This window comes from Balaenoptera acutorostrata, chromosome 5, assembly GCF_949987535.1.
Source record: "Balaenoptera acutorostrata chromosome 5, mBalAcu1.1, whole genome shotgun sequence".
NCBI classification, from domain to species: domain Eukaryota; kingdom Metazoa; phylum Chordata; class Mammalia; order Artiodactyla; family Balaenopteridae; genus Balaenoptera; species Balaenoptera acutorostrata.
Window position 1 is genome coordinate 21,225,404 of NC_080068.1, and position 17,956 is coordinate 21,243,359.

At 35.1% G+C, this 17,956-nt stretch overlaps 1 protein-coding gene across 2 annotated transcripts in view; it reads right to left on the reverse strand.

The window, feature by feature from the left end:
- The window catches only part of PPP3CA (protein phosphatase 3 catalytic subunit alpha), a 303,925-nt gene that overhangs the window by 62,759 nt on the left and 223,210 nt on the right, over positions 1-17,956 (reverse strand). For both annotated transcript variants that reach the window (XM_007172913.3, XM_007172914.3), the window contains exons 3-6: positions 14,288-14,412; positions 5,614-5,725; positions 4,406-4,551; positions 1,408-1,547 (exon numbers count right to left, since the gene is read on the reverse strand). In XM_007172913.3, the coding sequence (XP_007172975.1) occupies positions 1,408-1,547; positions 4,406-4,551; positions 5,614-5,725; positions 14,288-14,412 (523 nt within the window). The remainder of the gene's footprint in view (positions 1-1,407; positions 1,548-4,405; positions 4,552-5,613; positions 5,726-14,287; positions 14,413-17,956) is intronic.

Consider the following 17,956-nt stretch of genomic DNA (forward strand, 5'->3'; position numbering starts at 1 on the left):
GGAATGTCTTTAATAAAAGACTACTCTCCAATTAACTAATTACTGAAAAGAAACCTTAGGCTTTTCAGAAATACTACACCATGACTCTTTATTTTAGCCAAAATTTCCAAAACATAGAAATGAATTGTAAACTTTCTGATAAATAAGCTTGGAACAAACCTCTTTCTTAATATTTAAAACAAAAACCATTCTTTGAATGATGCTTTACAGTGTACAAGACTTTCTGTTCGCAAGCTTCAATTTCTCAATCATGTCAAGAGATAAATAAAAGGAAACTTTTTCCCCCCATAAGGGAAACAATGTATGGAACAAAATTTTCCACCAAAATGTTCCAGAATAAACTCTGATCAATGTTATGCAGAAGGATGATATCTGCTTACTCTAGAGATGAAAGATATGTGGTTGGATGCATTTTACAGAGTTCTTCCAGCCTGGTCATTAGCTTGGCTGCCAGGGCAGGAATTGAGTGTAAACTTCAGTGAACATCAGGTATGATTTTTCAGTTTTTTTTTAAAAAAAAGACTAAGTATTCTAGAACTTAAATTCTCAACTTCTCCATAATCTCTTTTGCACTTTCATTCTGGCCACTTTCACATCAAACTATATGTCTGATAAGGGAACCTAGTGCAACTGGGGGTAATAAAATGCAGTAGGCTAAAATTGAGGTAACTAAGATGTCAGGAAAATCGTGAGGATATGCAAAAACCCAACTGCGTTGTTGATTTCTTCCTGAAGTGCTCTGAAATGTTATGGGGGTGGTAATGTTTCCAAATCTCCATACATTTGCAAATATAAACATTACTATAAAAATTCTGTCAACATGGCTTGTCAAAGTGCTAAGAATAAATTTACTACGGTACCTATATACTGGGTTGCTGCTAATTTTAATTTATTCAGGAAGTCCAATGAACTTAAGAAAATTTAAGAATAACTTGAAAATAATGAAATTGTTTTTCTGATTTAAGTTATGAAAACTGGTAAAAAAAATTTTAAGTGATGACATAATTGAATGAAGAAAAAAGAAAATCAAGGCTTGGCACTGGATTTTTTCCCTACAGTTCCTGAAACAGAACGAATCTTCTACTAAACCCTACTACCTTCTTCAGCTGCTTTGCCATGCTGAAGCCACTTGCCGCTTTTATGCCTTTTCTATTCTTCACAGATATTATATCTATATGTCTATATAGATACATTCATTTATCTATCTACTTATTTATTTATATTTTTATTCTCCAAGGGCTAAGAACCCATTTGAACCAGGCTATCAAAGTGAGCCTTTCATTTGTACTTGCTTCCTAGAAACGTTACACGCACATAATAACTAAATCAAATACATGGACTGATCAATAACAACAGTTAACGAATGTCACGTGCTCCAAGAGGCGAGCTGGAGCTCTCCGTCCTCACCTGTAGAAGTATGAACACCCCCTGACTGTGTTGTGAGTGAAATGTTCCTGAGTCTTCTCATTTCCAAAATCCTCCAGGGGGTCTGACCACAGGATATCACACATAGGTCCATAAGCGGGTGGTTCTTTGAATCGGTCTAACTAAGAAAAATAGAAGACAGAGAACAAAATATTCATCTTTGGAAAGTTGGAATTCAGAAATAGAAGAAACCAGCATTTTGCAGTACCCATGTTTGCTCCCCAGCCACAGTGCAGCGTGAATTGCCCCCTACCTCTCTCCTGATCTGTGCTCCTTCCTCTCCACTCTTCTACTCACCTTTCTCGAACTTTCCTTCCTTCTTCCTCCTGACACTCATTTATTATCTGCCTTCAGCTCACCCTTTGCTTCCCTCCTGCCTCTTTAATTCCCATTCTTTACTCTGTTTCTCCTCTCTCCTGGTTTCCTCTCCGTCTTTCTCTCCTTTTTATTTTATCCAACCTAGTGTTTTAGTTATTACCAATTGAGGTGACTCTAACTGTATTTCATTTCTTGAGGAGAAGCTTTTATTTTATTTTATCTTTGGGGAAATTTCTGTTACTGCCTCCATTAAACTGTGATTTAGAAATCAGGATGGGGAACAACTTACGGTGTCTATATTCAACACTATAATTTTGAGAACAGACGGCTTTCATTTTAAGAGTAGCTACTTGCTATATGACATTTTGAATATTCACTCATTAGCGGATATCTAAGTTTCTAATTAAAGTCCAAGATGATTGGAGTCATTTTACTGGGTACAAACAAATCTTAATAATAAGCAGTAAAATGAGCTCCAATTTAGCTGGTCATTCTTCAGCTCACAGTTCTAAGCTTTAGAGTTTTACCTTAAGTCCTCATATGAAATCCATTTTCCAATTTTCCAGCTATAAATGTTTAGCAAAGTCATATTTCAATTTAAAATGGTACATTTAGAAGCTATGAGCAATATAATAACTGGAAATGACACTTCACCAACAATTTTATAACATTGTCACCTTCTTATAGTTTATCCTGATTTGACTGCAATTAAAGGATCTTGGGTGAAGTTAGCAGATATTATGGAGTCTCTTGAAAAAAAGCATAAAACAGCTATGAAAACCCATTAAGAACCAATATTCTTCATTTTCAATACTTTAATATTCTAAAAAAACCCATAGGGACAGGTGAATATATAAGGCGGACAGCCTATCAAATTCTCTCTTTTTCTGAGACATAAAAGGTGATGTAAATAATGGTTTTGCTACATACCATTTTTTACTAATATCTAAAAATGAACGAAGCAATATTTCACTTTTTCAACACCCAATGAAAAACTTCAATAAGACAAGACCCTCTAAATTTCAACCATTATACTATACATAAAATATTCATTGCAAACTTAGACTTAAGATATTTAAATAATTTATGCTTTTGGAACAATTCATATAAGAAAAATAATGTTTGTCCATAAAAATACAGAATTTCTTTCTGAGAAGCAAGAACTGATTATTTGGGATAGAACAGTAGAGGAGGGGAGACTTCCTGATTAATGTGAATTCCCAGCTAGAGCTTTGGTAAGGCAACCAGAATATAGAATTTATTCTGGAAAAGTTATAAAATGCATTCTGAAATTAATACCATCTACTGTGAAAATAAACAACTCTGAAGTTAATTAAAGTAAGTGTGGTGGAAACTCTGACATATGGCAAACACAAACATAAAAATCACTTTATGGCTCAGTCCAAAGTGTAATGACAAATACGAAAATTGAACATAATATCTGAAACATGCCAGAAACAAAGTCCTAGGGATAGCAGAGCATATTTTGAAAATCTACATAATTTATGATAAGAAGTTTAGTTACTGATTTCAGGAGTCCATCAGACTGTAGAAGAATAAAGTGGTTACATTCATGCAGAAAGTGAACCACTCTATACTTGAACTCCATGACTACAGTTCAGTGTCCTGTCTCTATAGAACTTGAAATATAGAGCAAATATCAATCCTCTGTGTGCCACAGAACACCAGAAGCATATGTGTAATGGTGTCTTATAATAAAGGACACAAATACACAGAGCAGGAAACAAAGGTTTATTTAATGTATTTTTGTTTAATTTTAAAAATAAAAACCATGAATTTCCTTTCTAACAGGAAAGTAAATACAATATTATTTTTACATTTGAAGACTTGGACCTTAATGATAGAGTATTCAGATAGAATTTGAATGTTTTACTTACCTAAATATAGTTTTTCTTTAAAAACCAATGAAATTTTCAAAGAATATTGAGCATAATCAAAGAAATAAAAGACTGGCTCTTCCACTACATAAAACTATCCTATACTACATTTTCTCATGAAAGAGATATTCCCACATTCAATCTAACTTATCTTTTTGCTGGCCAAAACAACAGTAAGATCTAATGTTAAATTAAGTAGAAAAATACCTCTTTAAAAAAATTAACTGTTTTTCACCTTGCCACTCAGTACAATCAATAGAATAGCATCATAGCCTTTGTTAGGTTGTTACTTTAAAATTTTAAGCCGTGAAAATAGTTAGATTTTTTAGAAAATGCTAATATGGACACATTTTATAGGTCAAGTTGTGATATTTTTCCAAGAGGAAAGCAACATCTTTTAACTGTAATATACCATGAATATACAATGCGTTGTTTGAAACAAGCCAAGGGGAAATGAAAAGGCATATATATATATATATATATATATATATATATATATATATATATATTTTAGTGATCAAATATTTAGTATTTCTAATAACACAGCACATGGTAAAATGAACCTTGAGGTTTTACAGATGAAAACTCTTCCAAGTATAAATATATGTTTCTTTCTAGATAAAAAAAAAAAAAAGAGATTCATGACCACTTTAAATCATTTTAATTCAGAAGTATCAAGTTAGTGATAAAGGCAGGGAAATTAATGCCTTGCATTTATTACTGAAGGACACCAAATGGTAGACTTGGAAAATAACAGAACTTACTTTTCTGATATCATCTAAGGTGTTAATCTCTGGAGACAAACCGCCGTGTACACATAGGAACTGCTGGTTCATCAGGGCAGCCAGGGGCAGGCAGTCAAAGGCATCCATGCAGGCGTCATAAACGCGTTCTGAATACTTTATTTTACCTTTAATATATGATTAAAAACCAACTACTTACTCTTATGATTTCATAGGTAGGATTTGGTTCATAAAAATAGGGTTTTTTAAAAAAATCTTTTCTTGCCGGAATCATATTAGCATATAACTACACATACAAAGTTCCAAATGTGATTAAAAAAGACTTTTTAAAGTTATATATTAATCTTTATATCTACTATTTTTAATTTTTGTTGTTCTTCCATATTTGACAGTTTTTAGTAACTTTTTGTGTAACAGAGGTGAGAACTTTTGTATACATACATCCCTGCTAGTTATCTGCAGATGTGTATTAAAAAACAAAAACAAAAAAAACCACAGCAACTAGGAGACCAACCAACAGAAGAGGACACAAAACTGGCTGATTCTCCTGAATGTTCTTGTAGAAAAGCAGATTGCAAGAAAGTTTCCAAAGTTGTTTCTAAATCACTGCACATTACTTTTCCTTTAACTGACTTCTATCTAATGTTTTGAGAGAAGTCTCTATGCTCCATTGAAATAGGACTAAATGACAAAGAGAAATTTAAATTTCCAAGGACAATGAGGAAAATTAAGAGAGGAGGAAAATGAAATTTATAGGAAGTACTCCTCACTCTTAGTATTTATTTCTAAAGGAAGAAGTCATCTTTAATTCTGTAAAATCCACTCAAGGCTGGTACATCTCCTGGGTCCAGAAAGAGAGGCTCAATGTTGAATCTGCTCTCCATTTGTTTTTATTGAGTGATCTGAGGTTAAAGAGTAGGATTATCCTGAACAGCAGTATTCTGGCTATTTTAAAAAATAATTTCATCACTTGTTGCTTAGGCTAAATCACATCAAATATTAATTCGAATTTTTATATCACTTTATAAAAAAATTATAATTTAAAAAGAAATTCTGAATTCTCTTAACTGACCATGCTCAGAAAGTAATATGGAATGACACAATATAGTATCATTTTTTGAATTTTTGACTTTTAAGCAAGGGATCATATTGTAATACGCTCTTTGTATGGATTAAAATCATTATTTAGCACATACAATGTTAAATGAAGAAGCCTGAAGTATACTTACATTCTTGTTTAAATGTGAAATACTCTGTTAGATGTCTACATTCATGATTTCCACGAAGTAAAAACAGTGTTTTGGGGTAAAGAATTTTCAAAGCCCACAAATACAGCACACACTGAGAAAGAAAAAAAGAATAATATAAAAATAAATATTTTCCATTATACTTACACATACCTTGGCTGACATATCAGGAAGACATGAACCAAATGCACTACTGTGACCAAAAGTCCCCAAAAGGCTAGGTCTTTTTTATGGAAGATATTGAAAATCAAACAGAAAACATTACTTTGGTACAGAGCCAAGGTTCATCTATACTAAAGTATAAACATTGCACTGGAGATCTAGACACCACACGAAAACAATGGACTGCATAGAGTTTATTGGGAAAAGCCCGAATGAAAATATACTAAAAATGAAAATATACTTGTGTCAAAGTATGAGAAGAAATGTGATGGACAATTAATAAATAAAAGTCACTTCTCTTTATAAAGGTAATTATTTTGTAAAAATTAGGTAAAAGAAATGGGAGAATTAGAAACGAAAGGCACCACAAAATTTGGAAGCAAACATTGACAAGCTCAGGCTGACTTGGATTGTATCTATTTTCTTTTTTACTTATTTATTTATTTTTTTATTTTATTTTATTTTTGGCTGCTTTGGGTCTTCATTGCTGCACGTGGGCTTTCTCTAGTTGCAGCGAGTGGGGGCTACTCTTCGTTGTGGTGCACGTGCTTCTCACTGCCGTGGCTTCTCTTGTTGCGGAGCACGGGCTCTAAGCGCGCAGGCTCAGTAGTTGTGACACACAGGCTTAGTTGCTCCGCGGCATGTGGGGTCTTCCCGGACCATGGCTCGAACCCGTATCCCCTGCACTGGCAGGCGGATTCTTAACCACTGCGCCACCAGGGAAGTCCCTGTATCTATTTTCCATTATGCTCTCTCCTTCACTACTCTTCTCTCCCATTATCTTGTCTCTTATTTCAGTGCCTTTGGTATTTAAAGCCTTGAGCTTTTTGTTTTATACGTAATTGTAAATAAACTGAAGGCCAGGGAATCTCACTACACATGCTGCTGATAGCTAGGGGAAACATTTCATATACCTTAAAATTCTCAAATTAATTACTCGGGTATTACAGTTTGCGTAAAAATGAGGGCCAAGTATAAATTCACCAGGCTTGGAATCAACCGACACTGACACAGTCTTCCTGGAGTGTGAATTAAGATAACTGGGATACTCAAGTATTAACATCAATTTCATTATCCTCAAATAGCATTCATTAAAAATCCACAGGGAAGAGGAGAGCACACTGAAAACAAGTATGCTTTTTTATCCTCATGAACTTTATTCTGAAAGTGAAGCTAAGACGTTAGAGAACCAGAAAAATATTGAGACAAGAGTCTGATTCTGGTTACTGAAATCTAAAACCAAAACTGAAACAATATTTACGTTTTAATAATGAGTTTTCCAACATATAGTAGGTATGCCGGATAATCTCCACAGGGAAAAGCTACTGGCAATTCATTTGTGGTGCTACTTGTGAACAATAATCATCTCTGTCAGCTCATGGGATAATTTCTTAAATGAGTGGAAATAAATGTTTGAATATATAGCCCAAGTTTTGAAGAAAATACTAATTATCAGAAAAAATTACTGAGTTGTTCAAGCAAGATACTGCCCCTCACTGTAATTATGATTGAATAAACAAAAAATAATTAGCTGATGTCAAATTTTACATATATATGTTACATTAGTTAATTTTATAATTACCATTTTCTGCTTATAGTTATTACCTAAAGTTCATGTGAAAGATGATAGTACTATTTCTGAGAAGTTGACCAACTGGCCTATATTGAAGGATTATGATCTGTTGATATGTGTACGTGGCTCAATGAGTCTCTGATTGCTATGTATCAGGTTTAGAGGTGCGCTTACAATGTTCTAGTAAAAGCAGTGTGTATTATCAAGCTTGTCTCACATTTCAGAGATGATATTTGTACACTGTTATTAATGTCAATGAGAGAACTATTCTCAATTTAAAATTTATAAGATTTTATCATATGTATGTTTTGTTTATATATTATAAATAATTTAAAATTATAAATTTAAAATATAAATTAAATTATAAATTATATAAAAAATATTTTTCCAAATAGTTTGTTAACATTGGATGTTTGATTTGGAATAGGAATGGGATGGGTATGTGAAGTCTTTTAAAAATTATATTTACTTGTTGAAAGTGTTGTATTTAACGCATACATTGGGGGAGAGAACACGTGTTTTGGCTACACTGTAGTTACTTTTTAAAAAGGTTTTCTTTGTTTCTTGTTTTCACTAATGTATAACTTATATCCAGTGAAATGTGTCTATCTTAAAGGTACTGGTCAATGAATTTCTGCATATGTATATTCCCATGAAACCGCTGCCCAGATTCAGCTACATTTCAGCACCCAGATGGCTCCCTTGTGCCCCCTCCCAATCAATGTCCTTTGGAAAATGTTACCACAATTCTGAACTCTTTAGATTAGTTTTGCCTGTAACAATTTATTTTAAAGCAAAGCTATAATCTCTCCAACAAACATCTAAAATGCAATTTTTTAACCCCACTCAAATACTACTAGAGGAATCACATTTTAGGGCCCATATTTTCTTTTTATGCCATCTGTTAAAGATCCTGTCTTGACATTAGCACATGGCTTTATCACCTCTAGTCTTGATGACTATAGCTCTTTCATAACTGAAACCTCAAAGGTTCTGTGGTATCCTTATCATACCTATTTACCTTTTAAATGATTCAGTACACATTTCATGTCCCTTATTATGTAATGGATGTAAAGCACCCTGTATGTAGCAGGAGTTTAGGAAATATGAGCCTCTTTCCTGTAAATGAGAAGGAAGGCAGTCAGAAAGGAGGGGGAAGTAGAGAGAGATTGGGGGAGAGAGAGAAAGAAAGAGAGAAAGTGAGAGAGAGAGATGACAGAGAAAAAGGAAGGGAGGGAGGAGGAAAGAAAAGTCAGGACAAGACAAGACTAGAGAAAAGAAAACTCAATTTCCAAATTCTTGGCTCAGAGCACCCTAAAAATAAGAATCCGCTTTCCACATTTTATTTCCCTCTCCCTTGTGGCAAGAATAAAATATCTTCCCAAACACTGAATAAAACCACACATGCAGCCAATATGGAAGAAGTGGCACGGTAAACGACAGGGCAAGCGTGGACTGGGGAGGGGAGCCCCGCGACTTCTCCCTCAACATCTGGCGGGAGAGCTCTGCCAAGCACAACACTGTCCTGCTGGTAACTATTTTGCCATCTAAAGTTCTAACATTCTGGAGAGCTAAAGATCTTGGACAAAATTATAACCTGATATTCTTTTAAAAAAGAAAAGTCTCGCGTAAAAAAAATTATCCCATTTAATGAACAATGAAAAGAAAAATTAAATAATTGGTTATTTTTGTCCATGGAGTATCAGATGGCTAATGTGAATAAAATTTTCCCTGGATTAATTGGTTGAAGTAGAAATAGAGAGGCAAGTTCCATTGGCTTTTTTGCAGGGTGAGATGTAAATTAATTGCACTAATCACTTTCAACTGGACCTCGACTATCTTTGCAGTCATACTCTAAATAATTAAACGGATATTTACAATCTAAAATTAGTTTGGTTTAGTCAATATGAAAGATCGAGCATCCTGTATCTTTTTATTAATTTTTTATCGCAGACATAGTTTTCTCTTATTTAGCTTCCCCAATGAAGCAGCACTAAGGATATCATTTTCTTCGTTAGTTTAATTGGCTCATTGATAATAGCAGTGCAGTTCTTTACTTTGTAATTTATGCCTCTTAATGATGTGTATTCTTAAAAACCTGTATAGGGGAGTAAAGAAGGATGTAAAAGAGGAAGCAAGGAAGTAAAAAACACATATATACAGCTTCAGATATATATCAAGCAGCTCCCTAAAATAACTATACATGCTGTGAAACATTCTAATCAAAAGTGCTGTCTCTCAGTCACAGGATGGTAAAGTGAGGAATATGCATTGGCTGGGAAAAGATCCAAACTCCTGAAAAAATGTCAAACGCTGCTTCTCTAAGACATCATTTGCCTGGTCTGACAAGCACACAGAGAAGCAGCGGTGGGACTATCAATGCGCTATACGGACGACTGGCTGCAGGGAGACAGCCAGACAATTTCTTCCTCATGTCTGTGGCATCACTCTGTCACCTAACATTGCTTGCTGTACCCTTTGCTTGTTATTCTCATGCAGAGGCATGGAACACTGCCTGACGTGCTGTGGTTCATTCTAGTCTATGAGTTTACAGCTAATAAACACAACTACTCTTCCTGCTTAAAGGTGTTTGAGGCCTGGGCTGAGATCTAGTCGTTGGTGCAGGGGCACAGCTCTCTAAGCTCAAGGCAATGTCTTGCAGGGCAGAATGGCTAGAAAGGGAGCCCAAGGAAGTGAATAGAAGAAAGAAACAGTTGTGTGTGCCTTTGTTTGCAATTCTGAGTTTTTCCCTGCATTCTCAGAGAAACACACTCAGACACGAAACTATCAATATATATATATATACACATAGCCTTGATCAAAGAGATTAGGTAGCATAATGCCATCATGAGAAAGAGGATGGTATTTGGTGTGAGGCAAATCATTATCCCAGGCAAAATTATCTCTTTCATCACTACTCAAAAGCTTGTTTGTTTCATTTGGGCTAACTTTGTGGGGAACGATTTCTAATCTTGGCAAAAGAAGATGGGGGGAAAGCTGGGGAGGGAGTGTATAAAATGAACTCCATGTACTGCCCAGAGCACACTACCCAGTGCCTGTAAATACTACCCAGCTGAGACTATATGAAATCTGAACCTACTCTTCAAAGCTGATTTCGTAAAAATTAAACTTAACTGCTCCTCTTTGCCCAGAGAATAGCCAAAAGGAGAAGACCTGCAGTGGAACTCTGAATTACTGAGATGAATCAGGAAGCCTGTTAGGATAGTACACGCTGGAAAACTGAGCCCTCATTTTAGGATTTATCTTAAACCAACAGGATACTCAAAGAGAATATTTTATATTTAATGCTTTGCCCTTCAGATTATATTATATACAAAGAGTTATTATATATATTATATTACATATTATATAATGTGTAATATAATATATATATTATATACAAAGAGTGTGTATCAGTGCCTGCATCACTGATGTGTGCATTTTTTGTGGTTCGTTTAGTAAGTATATGGCCAAGGCATGGGATGTAGTGGAAAGAGCACAGACTTTGCATCCCGGCACTGCCATTTACTATGTGTGTGACTCTCTCTGAGCCTTGGTTTCTGCATGCTGAAAAGAAAGACATTTACATGTTCCTTGCAGAGCTGTGAGGAATAAATGAGATCATTTATACTAGGCAAACAATACCATTTCCAGCTTGCAAACAATGTCAGCTTCCTTAATCCACAATACGAAGCCTCACAGTATCTTCAGTAAGTATATTTTATATAAATATCAGTTCTATTTTAAATAGGCTGATATCACTGAGCCATTCTCAAACCCCTCAAAGGTCACAGTCTAATCAAAATGGATCATTTTTACTTCTGAGGCCATCACACTTTTGTCATTTCTGTGTGTATGTGGCAAGTCCCCGGGGCTATACTCCCAGACTTCTGGAGGTGAATTAAAGAGCTGTTTTTGAAGATGGGGACTCTGATATATGCATCTCAGAACTTTTAAATGTCCTGTGATACATACACTCGATATTTCACCAACATTTGGTTTCAGACTTTGATTCTTTGCTCGAATTGCAGAAGGTACATATTACATAAACTACCACAAGTTTCATAGTTCAAAAATCTAGATTAATTGTAGACTAAAATAAAAATCTACTGAGGAACCAGTGATTACTGCTTCTCAACTTCTTTAAGGAAACAGTTCTAAAAAGCTCTAATTAGAGAGAGTTTGGGAAATTTCAAAAGGTTTGAGGCCAGAGATTCAGAAGCCTGAAGTCTTCTCGCAAAAAAATCAAAGGTAAATAGACTGGTAAGATTACGAAAATATAATCACTCCCAACAGGAGAGTCTTTGCCATTCTTTGCTTAGAAGGTGAGCTTCAAGAAAAGTAGAACACTGATTTCATTTATCCTCAGAACCTTCCATAGGAGCATATAAATATTAAATGAATAAGATAAATTTAAGAGTTACTAAAATAATTTTTAAAAATATTTACTTAGTTTCCACATGACCCTAATTTAAGGGAAGTAGCAGAAATTCTTTATCTCCCATTACTGCTTTCTGTTTATAGCAGTCTTTCTCAAATCTGGCTACACACGGTAATCACATACGGTCAGGTAAACCAGTTCTGGCCCACGGGAAGTAACAGCGCCACTTATGGGAAACATCCTTAAATGAGAGGACATGCCCTTTTCTTCCTTCTTTTCCTTCTAGCTGCATGCAATGTGGGAACATGAGGGCTGAAGCTGGTGTAGCAGTCTTGGGTCATGAGGCTGACTTTGTAACGAGGCCACGCACATCAGATCAATAAGGCAGAGACCCTGGGCCCTGGCACCGGGCTGGGTCACACCAGCCATGGTCCGCCCATCTATGAGCTTTTACTAGAGAGACAAATAAACTTCCATCCTGTTCAAACCACCATTAGGGTTGTTTTTTTTTTTCCCCTTTACTCTTGGCAGATACTAGCCCTAATGTGATACAAAGGTCTTACAAAATTTGTACTCAATCACACTTCTCTTGCCATGTTGGTCAAGTTAGCCCATGAATGAGGTTTATGAGGTTTCCTAATTTCTTCCTCTGTACTTTTCTCACTTCAGTTTCCCTCCTAGTTAAATCTTACTTGTTTTTTTGTTTCTAACCCCAGCCATATATGCCCTCGATATTCTCCCAAACATCTATATTCCAATGGTAATTATTTTCTGTACCTTTTTTATCCCAAGATTTTAATAATCAGTTCAAATAATAATTGAATCCTGGAACCATCTGTTCTGGGCTTCTGATTCTATAAAGCTTTTTACAGTTATATTTTCCTACATAGATTTAGGTTTCTAGAGAGCAAGGATGTATATTTCTTTAAATTCTCCTAATTACAGTGCATATACATGGAAGAAATACCTAAATGTACTCCTCTTTTTGGACTTATACACCAACACCACCCCTCCCTCCCTTACCACCATGAATGATTAAGAAATATGTGATCTTTAAATGAGATCCTTAAATGTGATTAATATATTGGTGGGCTATATATATATATACATACATGCATAGTCAATGATGGGAGGTGAATTGAATAACCCCCCCCAAAAAAGTTAGTATAATAGTTTAAAAACAAAAGCCATGGGCTTCCCTGGTGGCGCAGTGGTTGAGAATCTGCCTGCTAATGCAGGAGACACGGGCTCGAGCCCTGGTCTGGGAGGATCCCACATGCCGCGGAGCAGCTGGGCCCCTGAGCCACGGCTGCTGAGCCTGCGCGTCTGGAGCCTGTGCCCCGCAACGGGAGGGGCCGCGATGGTGAGGGGCCCGCGCACCGCGATGAAGAGCGGTCCCCGCACCGCGATGAAGAGTGGCCCCCACTTGCCGCAGCTGGAGAAAGCCCTCGCACGAACCGAAGACCCAGCACAGCCAAAAATAAATAAATAAATAAATAAATAAATAAATAAATAAATAAAATTTAAAAAAAAAAAAAAAGACTTCAAAAACAAAAAAAACAAAAAAAAACAAAAGCCATTTAGGAGTGACATGTTTTTCAACATTAAATATTCCTATAATAAATAAAATATTATGATGAAAATTTAAAAACCTAGAATCTCTTTAATAAATGATTATTATGAATGTATGACATTGGTGTGAGACTTCAGTAAATTTGATTTCTCTCTTTAATTAAGAATAACTGTTTTCCTTTTTAATGCATTATTTCCAAGAGCACATACAATGTCAGCTACTATAGCATGAGCTCTGATTCTTTAAAACTTATTCTTATTTCAAACTATTTCTTTTAATAAATATTTAATGAGTCATTTCTATGTATGAAACACCATGTTAAGCACCAGAAAGAGCAAACATGTGAATGAAACAAGAGCCTTGTCTTTATTTTGAACGTAACTTCTACTTACCTGAAGCAGATGCAGTTGGGAGGCTGAGGAAGAACCTCTACTCAAAGGTTATCTGTTTTGTTTTAACTAATGATTTTGACAAATTACCCTAGTTAGATGACAGGTGCCAAAAAAGACAAAATATAGCAGCTGTCAGTGTACTCACACACACAAATGCAGACACACACACACATGCACTTGACTATCAATTTACAAAAATAACTTATTGTCTCATAATTATAAGACATAACCAGGCAAACACATTCCTGCTTATTTAATCAAATTTGGTTCATTGTCTCAACAGGAGATAGAATTATCTAGTGTCAAATATCATGTAAGTTTTGCAAAGTTGCAAATCTATAAAAAGTACGAAAGGCAAAATCTTACTATGAGCCATTTCCTTGGCATTTCTATGTAATAAAAAGCATATGAGAATCAACAGAAAATAGGATATGGAATATCCCACACATTTATGTGTATTAAAGTTCATTGTTAAAGACTAGGGATTTACTTAAGGCAATACATATACCACTTTATTTTGCAAAGATATTGTTGATCCATTACTGAGCAGCTAAGAAGAAATGATGCAGACTTACTTCGATACTGAAGTACCCTCTGTCTACATAGTCCCCTAAGAAGAGGTAGCGAGTGTTGGCGGGAGATCCGCCCACTTCAAAGAGCTTCATCAAGTCAAAGAACTGTCCATGGATGTCCCCGCAAACTGGAAGAAACAAAGAAAATTCATCTGATGGTTACATTTTGTTAAGACTCTGAATTAGACAATAAAATTACAAAATTTTAGAACCAGAAGGAATTTAGAGGTCATCTTAGCCAAGACGTTCTTTTGCAAAACAGGAAAGTGAGACAGAAATTCCAAACTTAATTGGTGGCAGACCTGGCTTTTGCATCCAGTTCTACCAATTCACAGATTAACTGGAAAAATAAAGATAATAATAACAATAATGGCTATTATTGTTGTACATTTAACAATTCTGCACCAGACACTGTGCTAAGAGATTTCTACACATTTTATAGTCATGGGATAGGATTTCCTTTTGCAGATTAGTCAAAGAGAGGTTCAAAAATTTGACATAATCTACATACTGAAGTCTAAATATGTATCTACTACATGTTACTGACTCCTGAAGAAAAGGAAATGTTGATACCCGTTATAAAAACTGTATTTCATTGACTCTAAAATGCCATCAATTATAAAACACATCATTATTTTATGTACCACTGAGAAAGAAAAAAACTCCAATTTAATTTAAATTTATATTATAAAAGAGCATTTTTGTAAGATGTACCCTGGTATCGGATGTCAACATTTTTTTTTAAATTGTGAAATGAAAAAAATCCTGTAAAACTGTATAAATAATGACTGGGAATTGACATTTCTTAACTTTCTCACCTTCTCTTTTAAACCAAAATTCTTAAAACCCCTTATTCAGTACTTACTATTTCATTTACTACTTTCAAAGCCCTATAAAAATAAATATTATCTCCATTACGGTTATGTGGCTAGGCGAGATCACTGTTAAAAATGAATGATACAACTGAACTGAACTGAAAAAAAAAAAAAGAATGATACCGAGTTTCAATTCAGATTTGTCTAATTCAAAGCTTTTGCTGTCAACCATCATGTTATAATATCTTTGACATTTATATGGTTTATACATGTGTATATATTTACTACCTTAAGACAATTTTATGCTTGAATGATGAACATGATATGGCTGTTTCTTTAATGCTAAGAGGTTCATAGAATGAATGTTATCAGTGAATAGGAAATCAAGAGGCCAAAGGATGCTATCTTAACACATTCTATGCTATAATCACAAGCAAGCTGAAATGTTTTAAACCTCATTCCTTTATCTGATGAAAGCTGATAGAAAGAAAAATGAGTCAAAGGAGTTCATTGATGAAAAAACTATAAAACAATGGCTGAATAAAAATGTCATATAAATCCCCCTTCTTACCGTCAAGGAACAGCTAGTAAGGACCCAGAGTTTTTTAAGACTGAAACAGGTACAGGTGGACTCTATTTTAGAATACCTGCACTCGAAAATCTTAGAACCTATCAAAACAGATGTAAATTACAAGGAGCTATAACTGCTAAGGCGTTCTTTCTGCACATTCCAATCCCATAGCTCCTTCCCTCTCATGAGCAAGAGATACACAACACAAATACCAGAAACATATTCTTCCACTTCTGAAATCATATCATGCTAGAAAATTGTTTATAAATAATCGTTTTTATTCTTACAGTTGAGTATTTTGCAAATGGGTCCTTATCCTGGCCTAGTGAGGAATTTGGTTTGTGAGAGACATGTCATATACTGAATTTTAACCAAAGGGAAAGAAATAAAGGGCAACAAGTATCATGGTTCAAACACTGCCGGGTACAGATGCCAGTACCCACTTTGGGGAGATTTGCATGCTGCATTTAGAGCTGTGAAAACTGATGTTAATAATAATAATAATAATACAACTAAAAATAAGTAGATAATAAAACAATCCTTAAAACTTAAATGGACTAATAATAATAATAAATCCATTTAGAAGACTGAATTAGCATATCTTGTATTACTAAATTTTTAAGAAGGCAAGGATAAACTTATTAGTTAATAAGTAATAAGATAATTGATCTTCCACTGATTTATCCCTTGAAATTATAGTTGGTATGGCTTACTTATCACAGGTTTCTCTCAAATGGCAGGCATTTTTACACCTGTCATGTGTATGTTTCAAACCAGAAATTACAAACCAAGAAGGTTTGGCTGGAAACCAAGCCTTTCTTTACATGCCCTCCATTAAGTTCAGAAGTTGAAGGAAGGAACTTCAGGGAAAGAAAGTATGAAGCAGGGCGCTTTGTTTCAGCTGAACTGATGCAGCCCTGTCAAATGTGAACGCCTGTGACCAGGACACTTCCTTGCCACTGTCCCTCTCTCTATCCTGGATCCTATCAGAGGGATAGGATCCTATCAGAGGGTCAATTATGGGGTAAGGCTCAGGGAAAACATGATGCCAGGTGATGGGGTGGGATGGAGGATTCAAACATTATTTGGAATTTGTATTATAGTAGCAAGTTTAATAATCATATTTTCAGGTAAAAGGTCCCCTAGTCAAAATGGGTGTAGTATGAAGGCTATTAGAGGCAGTGTGGTACAGCATTTAACGACCTAGACTTTGAAGCCAGACACTCAGGCTCCAATCCTATTTACTACCTGAGTGCCTCTGGGTAAGTTACTCAACTTCTCTGAGCCTCAATGTATTCATCTATAAAATGGGATGATATTGGTACCTTACCTTACTGGGCTATTGAGAGAATTAAAGGTATTAATAATGTAATGGGATTAGGAGAGTTCCTGGAACCTGATATGAACTTGATAAATGTTATATCAAAGTGGCATTTCAAAATAGTTGTATCTAAAATATCAAGGTACCAGAAAGAATGGGATTCTGGTGCTTGGGGTTGGGGAAGGAGGAGTGAAAGGCATTCTGAAGCATCTTCTTCACCATTCCCTCCCCTCCTATCCTTTCTTTCCTTTTTGATTCCTCCATTTCAATTCCTGGCCATGGCTGAAAATTCAAGGATCATTATTTTTTATACCTCCATGTCAAGACATTAATTCAGGTTGTGGACCATGGGTCTGGAGTTAAGTGGTTTTAGCAACTGACATACAACTGTAGCATAATCTGGCAACCAGAACTACACAATATTATAAATAAATGGGCTCTAGACAATATTATAAATAAATGGGCTCTAATGCAAACATTAAGGATAACTTTTGTTGGACTACAGAAGTACATTACTGTGAATGCAATTTTATAAAAACTGAAAAGTAAGCTCTTTTCTTTTTGGCCTACAGTAACTTTGTGATGAGAGAATCTCAATGATTTACAAGATCAGCACAATTATTGGGTCTTGGCTTGACGATATGAAACAGCAGAGAGCAACTGCTGTAAAGTTGGCATGGAAAACAAAATACCCTGAAATTCAGTTACTTGTATGATGGCCACATCATCACTGACTTTACTTTAGACCAGCCACGCAATTCAAATCGTACTTTTACAGTAAGGACCTCTTATGACAATGTCCAGCAAAGGAAAGCAACTTGCACATAAAATCATAAAAAATATGCAAAGCCCAATGAAAGAAAACAGTAGTTCAAATAAAATACACCCAAAAAATTGAGATATTTTTATTAAGAGATATAAGGATTTCCCAGGTCAGTTTAAGTTAAAGCTATTTAACTTTTTAA